Source organism: Calypte anna, chromosome 18 (genome assembly GCF_003957555.1).
Source record: "Calypte anna isolate BGI_N300 chromosome 18, bCalAnn1_v1.p, whole genome shotgun sequence".
Taxonomy (NCBI): Eukaryota; Metazoa; Chordata; class Aves; order Apodiformes; family Trochilidae; genus Calypte; species Calypte anna.
In genome coordinates, this window is record NC_044263.1 from 8,042,959 (window position 1) to 8,052,146 (window position 9,188).

General features: G+C 43.7%; 1 protein-coding gene across 4 annotated transcripts; it reads right to left on the reverse strand.

Moving 5' to 3' along the window:
- Positions 1–2,714: 2,714 nt before the first annotated feature.
- TMEM100 (transmembrane protein 100) lies at positions 2,715–8,667 on the reverse strand. Of its 4 annotated transcripts, XM_030461853.1 has the most exons (4): positions 8,490–8,667; positions 5,784–5,938; positions 5,361–5,390; positions 2,715–3,281 (listed from the first exon to the last, which is right to left on the reverse strand). In XM_030461853.1, the coding sequence occupies exon 4, from the start codon at positions 3,217–3,219 to the stop codon at positions 2,815–2,817; it is 405 nt and encodes a 134-aa protein (XP_030317713.1). In that variant the 5' UTR covers positions 3,220–3,281; positions 5,361–5,390; positions 5,784–5,938; positions 8,490–8,667; the 3' UTR covers positions 2,715–2,814. The 4 variants fall into 4 exon arrangements, with proteins under 4 accessions (XP_030317713.1, XP_030317710.1, XP_030317711.1 ...); XM_030461850.1 differs by lacking the exon at positions 5,361–5,390; XM_030461851.1 differs by lacking the exons at positions 5,361–5,390; positions 8,490–8,667 and adding an exon at positions 8,321–8,401.
- Positions 8,668–9,188: the final 521 nt, after the last annotated feature.

Sequence of the window (9,188 nt, forward strand, 5' to 3'; positions counted from 1 at the left end):
CTCATACATGTACTTTGTCTCACTAGGATAAGTGATCCTATAGAGCTCAGCATATTACCTGGAGACCTCTCAACCTGTCCATTGGTATTACAGAACACCATGATGTGTCTGAAGCTTTGCTATGCTAGGGGATCAAGCCCAGGGTCACTGCAAGGCTGTCACTGATCCCATGCTGCTTAGTGCCTAGATGCCCAAAGAAAGGCAGGGTGGTGCTGGCACTCTGCTGTGTCCTTGTAATATGCAGTGCAAATATAAAAGAGAGCAGAGATAAGGGAAAGGAAATATTCCCTGGCAGTAGCAGAGTGACTCTCAGTCTTATTTACCCTTCCTGAAAAAAACCTGCTTCCAAAACCCCTTTGCCTCTGTTCTACTGAGTTTGGCCTTTTCTTATGCCTTGACCAGAGCCTCACCTTTCCTCTCTATTTTCCATCCACACACTGGATGCAAGCTCTCCTGACTCACAAAATAATGACCCGTGTATGGGAAAGACTCCTGAAGAGGACAACAGGCTGCTCCTACTCTGGGCTCAGCTTGGGAATCATGGAGCTGAGCTGCTACACGTGGGCAGCAGAAATCCCTGCATTTCTACAGGCCCTGCTATTCTCTCCTTGGCAGCCTGCAAAATTCCACTGAGGAAAAAGAAATGGGGAGGGGGAAGAAGGACTCAGAAAAACTATTGTGTTCCCAGGGATAAAAAAAATAAACAGTCCTATTTAGATTATTCAGCTTTGCTAATGTCAATCACTTTTCTCATTTTAAACAGGAAAGACACCACTTTAGTCCACCTGTTCCATTATTTATCATGCTATGCATTTCCCATGAATTGTCACTCATGCAAAACCTGTACATCGTAAGGGGACACCCTAATATTTTTAATGACCTTAAGCAAAGTGATTGACATTAGACACCAGTGTCAGATGTTCTGGTGACGCAACATGTTCTCCTAGCAGCAGGAAAGCTTCCTGCCGTGATTAAGTAGGGCTCTGGAAGTGCTAAAATGTGTTGTCAGCTTTCCTCTGATGCAAGTGATTTTATTATAGCGTCTGGTAACCACGGAGTGTGGCAACGCAAATACTGACTCCAAACATCCCCTCCCAGACATATAGCTTGCTCTATTTAAAACACGAAGTGCACTTTGCAAATCCGGAGATAAGTTATGGATGTAACGAGCTGAAACTGTGGAGGGCAAAGGAAAAGGGGGCACCAAAGGCAGAATTCCTGGGTGATTGGAGCAGGAGATGTGTACGGCTCAGAAGGCTCTGCCCTGTGGCACCTGTTCAGCAGGTGGGCTCTGCAGCAGCACAGCCACAGGCCTGGTGGATGCCAGGGGCTCTGGAGGGCAAAGAGGAAGCCTGATAGCATGGGCCTCACTTGCTCCAGAAGGGCAAAGCAAAACTCACATCCAGCCCTTCTGAGTCTGAGAAAGGAATGGAAACAAAAAAAAAAAAGAAAAGACAGAGGACTCCATTCAGCCCCTGTGTCTTCTGACACCCTCATATACACAGGCATGGAAGGCTGACTTGGCTCAGCACCTCTTGTCCTTCAAAATATAGATAAAGAAATAATGTTCTGGTTTGCTTCAATTTGGGACCATCCCCTCAATTACTAATTACGTTTGAAAAGCTGGAAGACCTCTAGAACACAAAAGTTACTGAAACAAGCGTCTCACTCACAGACACAGGGCACCCGTTTTTCATAAAAATTCATAATGCCAAAGCTCCTTCAACTAACACCTACTACACAGATGGATTTACTTCCACGTGTAATTACCAATGGTTGTGTCTAAAACTATGCAAGTATCTGCAGAACTGAATGCTACAATTTTTCAGTAGATGAGTTGAATCAAGCTGGAAGAGGGATGGACTATCAAACCAAAAGCCACTGTCTACAGACATTTCAGAAGAGGTCAGTAGTACATGTGTTCACAGTTATTGTCACAGGTGTTGTTCTAGAAAAATAGATTCATAAAGCCATCAAAGTTGAAGGTACAAGTTATATTGATAGCAATAAAAAAAATATTTTCTAAAGGTTCAGCAGCACTGAAATTTCCTTTTTTAATTTTATAGTAAAATAATCAAAAGTGCTAAACCTGACCACTTTAATTTACAAAAAAAAAAAAAAAAAGCCTCACGTTTTAAGCTATAATCATACCTCGTTATTTAGGTTAGACAATATAATTACACGTTTCTACCTATTTCTATTCAATAGTAAAAAAAAATTAATATTAGTTGGTTTAAAAAGGGGGGAAAGTACCACAGATAATGAAAGTTACATAAAATATAAGAGTCAGCTTATTGAACAACCTTCTGTGTGTTTGCTTCCTATTGCTTGGGTGTTTTAGGTTGGTTTTTTTTTTTTCTATTTTGAGCTACAATTTAAGTTACAAACAATCTGGCCATAAGCTTTCTGTCACTTCAAAGGCTATGACTTCTCCCCTTGGTCAAATGTCACAGTGTGTATTTTAAGGAGATCTCTGGCATTTCAAGTCTTTTATTCTCTTAGTTCTTATAAGCTTCCCTTCCAACATGATCAGTATGTTGGACAATGCAGTTTTGATGAGTCAGTTATGATGCCATTGTTTTCTGTGAAGGAAAAGTGGGGTTTCCTCTGTCTTGGAAAGAATCACTACCGAGTCTGCAGTATGAAAAATATTAAGAGAACTTGCAGAGTTTTTAAGAGTATTTCTTAATCCATTCCATTTTCACTTCATTTCATTTCCAAAGTTAAATTAAAACCTGCAATATTTCCTACTGGTAAATAGCCAAGTTGACTTACAAAGGTTCTGTCTTCCATCCAACCTTCTCTAAGCTGTCTTTAACCAAACAAGGTTCGCTGATTTGCCACCAGTGCTGTCTGGCTCTCCCGCCTCTTTGCTTTCTTTTTCTGCTGCCTGATTTTCCAGCACACTGCACTAGAAGCCAGCAAAAGGAGTCCTGATGACAAGAGGACTAATCCAAACACTGAGATGATTGATCCATGGGAATTGAAGATGTATGCCACAGCAGTAACCACAGTACCAGCTATGAGGATAACCACACCAAAGGGAATGGTGCAGCGGTAACAGGAGAGTTCTGCTCCCCCTGTGGCTGCAGTCAGCTGACACTCACTGACCAGAGGGATGGTGGTGATCACACAGTCATTGTTATTACTCTTCTCTGTGGTTACAGGATCAGGATGCTTTGGAGTGCCCAGGATCTCTTTAATAGGTTCGTTTGTCATCTTGATTGTCGTGACTTGGTCAGTTCTTAGGCTAGAGCAGGCTCTGCTGAACACGCCTTGCACTGTGGAGAAAAGAGCAGGAGTTCAACCAAGGAGCATGATCATTCTGTGAGAAATGGGTGACATGGAAGTATCTCACTTGGGATCACAAACAAACAGGCACTCTGACCCCACAAGGATTTATGCACAAGCTTAATTGTAATGCTACTGATTGTGATGGATCTGAATCAATTGCTTTGGTAATCATCAATATGTGTGTAAGTGCTCAAAAGAACAGTTCCAGAACAAACCAGACACCATTGTTAAAGTCCTGTGGGCAGTATCCCTCCTGGTCAGGGCAAGACAACCCCATGGCTCTCCACTGCTACAGGTTGCCATGACAGACCTCTGCCACCTCAGTGGGACTCTGCTGGTGTGGAGGCCACCCTGGAATCTGCAGTGAGTCTCTGACAATGCTGAGGCTACCATGGCTGTGCTGCCTTGGACCAGTCTGTGCTCTCAGGGCACCCCCCTACATATAACAGACGGGGACACTGGTGAACCACTGGATTTTCTGGCAGGCAGTACCTCACAGGACTTCTCCATTACCCTCTGGAATGGTCTGGAATTTCTCCTATGAGCAGGATGGGATGCACCTCAGAGAACACGGAAGAGTGTTGGCAATGTACTAATGCTTTTATCACTTTTATCACCTTTGCATCTGTGACTAGGAAGTTAATTGCCAGATACTTGTATTCTCCTTTTCCTTTCCCACCACTCCCACCCTTGTTGCTAAGATATCTTTGTCCACTGTGGAGAGCCCTTGGTTTTGTAGTTCAGTGCCTCATGTGGTGGATTGTGTATTTTGTGAGAAAGAGGATTTCACTATTTTTAAACACACACATACAGGGGCTGTGCTCTGTATGTAGTCTGAGAGTTTCCTTGAACCCTAATGTGAGAAGGGAAGCTCAGCTCTGGCTTCTGTTTTACTGCTCTAAGGAAAAATAATCAGCTCAATATTGTATCTTGCTGTACACAGATAGCTTCAGGGCTCAATCCTGCCATCAGCTACAAGACAGAGCAGCCTTTCTCTCCCTAAAGGCAACACTGAGCACCACACAACTGAGCACACACAGAGAACACATGCTGACAACACAAGAGGCAATGGACACAAACTGGAACACAGGAGGTTCTGTCTGAACATCAGGAAACATTTTTTTTACTGCAAGGGTGACTGAGCACTGGAACAGGTTGTCCAGGGAGGTTGTAGTGTCTCTATCTTTGATTCAAAAGATATCTGGGCAGTCCTAGGCAGAATTCTTTAGATGACCCTACTTGAGAGGGACAGGGGATGGACCAGACGACCTCCAGAGGTCACTTTCAATCACAACCATTTTATGATTCTGTGTTCTTCTGTAATGGTACTTGGTATTTCCAAGAGCAGACAAGGGATCTAATCAGTGCTATCAGACAAAATATGTCTTTGCTGATACCCTAGATATCCCAGTTTCTCCTAGGTTCTGTTGCATTGTCCTTTGAATCATAAAACATGATTAAGCACTAGAACACCACTGACCTATCCCCATATGGATCTGAGCCCAGGTTCTGCATTTCAATAACAACATAGCACTGAGATTCACATTGGTGCCATTATGTTCCTGCATTACTTATCAATAAAACACTACAGAAGCTCAACAAAAAGGGAGAATGTGGTCCCTAAATGTCACCTTTTTCATTTACTGTTAGACAAAATGAAGTTTGTTCAACATGTTATTATTAAACTTGAGGAAGGAAAAATTTCCCGTTTTCCATATAAAATATCTCCTAGTTCTACACACAGTGTACTAACTATTCAAAAGTCTAAATATTCTATCTAACAGTCATAGAAATAGGGAAACTTCCCAATAAGGGAAATGTGAGAAGGCTTTTGGTTTGGCTCATAAAAAACATGATTATTCTGAAAAACTTTAACATTCAAAGTATATTTAGTCCTGTTTCTAGAGTCCTTGTATCTCTGTTTCTGATAATCCTCAGTGATTGTTAATAGCTTGGACATCTTGTACATAGAGTTATGAAGAATGAAGATATATTTATGCACTTAAAACTAACATGATTTTTATTAAAAAAAGCCAAATGACAAAGTTAAGTTAATGGCAAAATACCTCTTGACTTGTGAGGAGCACACCTCTTGTCTGCAGTAGGATGGAATCAGACAGGCAATCACATATAACAAATAAACAAACCTCTACTGAAATACCATAAGCAAAATAAACAACAGAACCTATATGAAGTGTAAGTAAAGGTATTCACCCCCAGAATAAAGGGCAGTAGATCCTCATTGCCAGCAAAGTCACTTCTGACTTACGCCGACAGGTGATTTGGTTCAAGTTTCAGGGTAAGAAATTTAGGCAAAGACACCCGGCAAGACCAGCATCCTCTCACTAATCACACTACAAGTAAAGTTTAGGGTTTTGTGGCAACCTGTGCCTAATGCTGGATATACAGGAGAGGAGTGTTTTACCCACTAGTAAGTGTAAATTAAGATTTACTGAAAAGTCATGGAATCTATCAGCATGCACACTTACCAGGTCCATGAGAAATCCATCATAACAAATCCCTTGGCTCAGTAGAAGACTACTTAAGATGTCAATGCACGGCGGTCACACAGCTCCCAGCTCTGAAGTGTCAGATGCTGCTGAACAATGAATTGGAGGTGACAATGTTCTTGCAAGGAAGTTTCCTACAAGAAAAGTTGTTGGATACTTATCAGCTTCTTAGGAACAAAACTGCTGCATGGAAAAGCTCCCTCTGTATGCTGACCCCTGCTCCTATCCTAACCGAAGCAGGAGACGTTCTCCCTCTGGCTCTCCCAGTGGCTTCTGCCTCTTTTCTTGGCAGCAGACACCTATTTCTGGCTCTCTGTAACATTTCCCTTTGATGATGTGACGTCTCAATGGTGAGTGTCACAACCCAGGCAAGTCCCCAAGAAGGAGCTAGGAAGGAAAGGTAATACATATGAATTTTTGAAGTTAAAAATGTTAATGAACTTTATTTCTATTGCTCACTTCACCTATGTGAATCATAACTCAGAATACTTGGGGTTTTGTCTCTTCTGTGTCTACAGTTTCTTTGAGAAAATCACTACATCTCCCCGTGCCTTGGTTTCTCCAGCTGTAAACTGTCAGTGACAACATGCTTGCCACTAAAAAACCCTTTAAAATCAATTCTACTATAACAAAACTTCAAGTAATATAATTGTGGAAAGTCCTCTCAGGAAAAAAAAAAAAAAAAAAAAAAAAAAAGAGTGAACTGAGTCCAAGCACTCACTGTAATAAACATAAATCCATTCTATTTACTATTTTTCCTTTCTGTTATTAGATTTTTCAAAACAAGATTCTTAATTCAAATAGGGACAAGGCAGAATCTGCAGCAGTGTGACAACTCCCCAGAAAGCAGAGCGATGGAAATTGTTATCAACTGCAGAAACAGCTGTGAAATCACCAAGCAGCTGGGTAAAACTTATGAAGCAGCAGAGATCTATGCTGCTAATCTTTTTCAACATTCCCTTCCTATATGTGCATGATTATGAAAGATCATTTCAACATTGAAGCAGGGAGTCCTAAGCAAGGATGAGAATAAATTAATCAGAATAAGTTCATATAATGATAAACTTTAAGGGCTTTTTCTCTTTTACAGTTATTTTGACCATGCTAACATTTCACAGGCACAAACTGCTGCTGTTCTTCTCTAGATGATCCTTGAAATAAGCCTGTGACATAGCTAAAGTATATTTAGCTGATTATTGAAGTTAGCTAATAATAAGGAAGTCTCCTTGCTTATCTCCTTGACTATATTCTTAAGCATACTACGCGACAATTACTTTAAATTGTTTAAAATTTGGAGGGAAACACAGAAAATAACCAACCAACTTGGAAAAATGGTCTGGATTACATTAAAACAATAGTGGACTTCTGAAATTATCTTACAGTTAATTTCCACTCATATTACAAGAATTATAACATTTATTTGAAAAGTTCTTCCAAGTGCAATTGTGCCCCCTAAGCCATTCTGCTAGCATCTTTCTTTGGGAAGATTAATTGCCCTGTCAGTAATGTATTTATATTTGTTCTTGTCTACATCCAGTTTAGGTAATGTTTGTAAATTAATGTTTTTATTTTAAAAAACCAAACAAACAACAGAGCAACGTTTTATAGACAACAGTTCTTCCCTCTTCTTCCACTCCCTCACTACAAAGCTGAGAAGCAGAAACACATGAAATCTGTCCATTAAGTTTCCAATGTTTTAACTCAGAATAATTTCCATGAGGTGCTCCCATGAGAGCCTTCAGGCTCTGGACCTGATTGTATCTCTCTTGCATAATATTTCAAACTCCCTTTTTTGCCTATGTCAGCTTCCAATAAATCATAATGCCCATGTTTCACACTTGGTTTTGCATTGAAGAGACTATGGAAAGTAGCATAAGGAGTCGTTCTTTACTGAAGTAGAGCCAGAGTTCATCTGGAATGCAACAGATTATGGTAATGCTGAGCACAGTCCCCCAGCTCAGCCCCACGTGAATGCTCTTTGAAATACAGACCCCGAATTTGTACTAACAGGACTGCAGGATCAGTCCCTGGCCGACAAGGGTAGGAGGAGAACACATTACACCCATGCCAACTATCTAAGCCTCGGAATGCCGATAAGTTTCCACCACAAGATTTTAGGTAATACAATTACCAGATGCAAGCTCTCACATCTTTTTCGTTTTTCAAACGCAGTTGGAGGGCAGGATGGGAGCCAAACAAAACCCTCCCCAAACAAACCTGGTTATCTGCAAACGAGAAAACTTTCAAAAGCGTCTGTAAACACACACACCGAGGGCAACCCACTGCGTGTCATGCCTGTCCCCAAATACCGATGCAAGAGAGGCGACCAGGCACGGAAAGCTTTCTGCACGCCGGGGACGAGAAGGCACAAGGAGCTCCGGGGGAGCACCCGGCAATGCGGGGAGCAGCTCCGACTGCGGCCACCCCCAAGTTTTTCACTGGAACACTTCATCCCCCGGGGAAAGCCCGGTGAGCACACAGGAGGGAGCGGTGCTAGGAACCTCATCAGGACCCACCGGCCGGAGCGGAGAGGCTCCCCGGGGTGCCCCAGCAACCCCAGCCCGTCCTGCCGGTGCGGAGAGCCGGGCTGCGGGTACCGGCTGCGCGGGTCCAGCGGCTGCGAGCCGTGCCGTGCCGTGCGGTGCCTTGCCGTGCTACCCCGTGCGGTGCCGAGCCGTGTCTTACCTCCCGACTGCCGGACGGGACTGCGGAGGACAGTAGCCCGGAGCCAGCGTAAGAGGGGGATGCAGCTCGCTGCACAAGGGACTGTAGACAAAGTTCTTGATGAGAGCGAAATAATTAAGGGACCGGAGTAAATTCCGCGGCGGGAGCTGCCGCGGGTGGGGCGGCACTCACCGGGGAAGGTCCCGCTCGGTTTTAGGAGGGCGGCCGGGAGGAAGTCTCTCCTTCAGGGGCCAGGCTGGGCAGGGCTGCCTCTCTGCTTGCCCAGCCCCTCGGGGTTCTGCCTCTCCGGGCCGGCGGTGCGGGCTCTGCAGGGTTCGCACGCCCCTTGCAGAGAGGAGCCCGGGGGGCTGTGCGTGTCTCCCGCTTGGCCGGGTCAGGCACCGCACCGCACCCCGGACCTGTCAGGTTAAACACGGGGGCTGGGAGAATATTTTCCAGCCCTCTCTGCCCACCCAGCTAATCCTGCAATGGGGGAGGCACAAAGCGGCTATGAGAGCTGAGCCACCCCTGCTCTCCACCTCCCCATCCCTGCAGCAGCTGCATCTAAGCCTTGCCATTGGGGTATAGATGAGAGGTTTTCGGAGATAAAACCCCATTAAGGGGCATGTGACAACCCATGAATTTCAGAACCTCTACAGAAAGAAGTAGATACCACTGCAGACATTATTCACAGGATATGAGATGAGATTTTTCTCCATG

Coding starts and splice junctions, on each gene's coding strand:
- TMEM100 (XM_030461850.1), bottom strand. CDS start 3,219: ATGACAAACGAACCTATTAAAGAGATCCTGGGCACTCCAAAGCATCCT.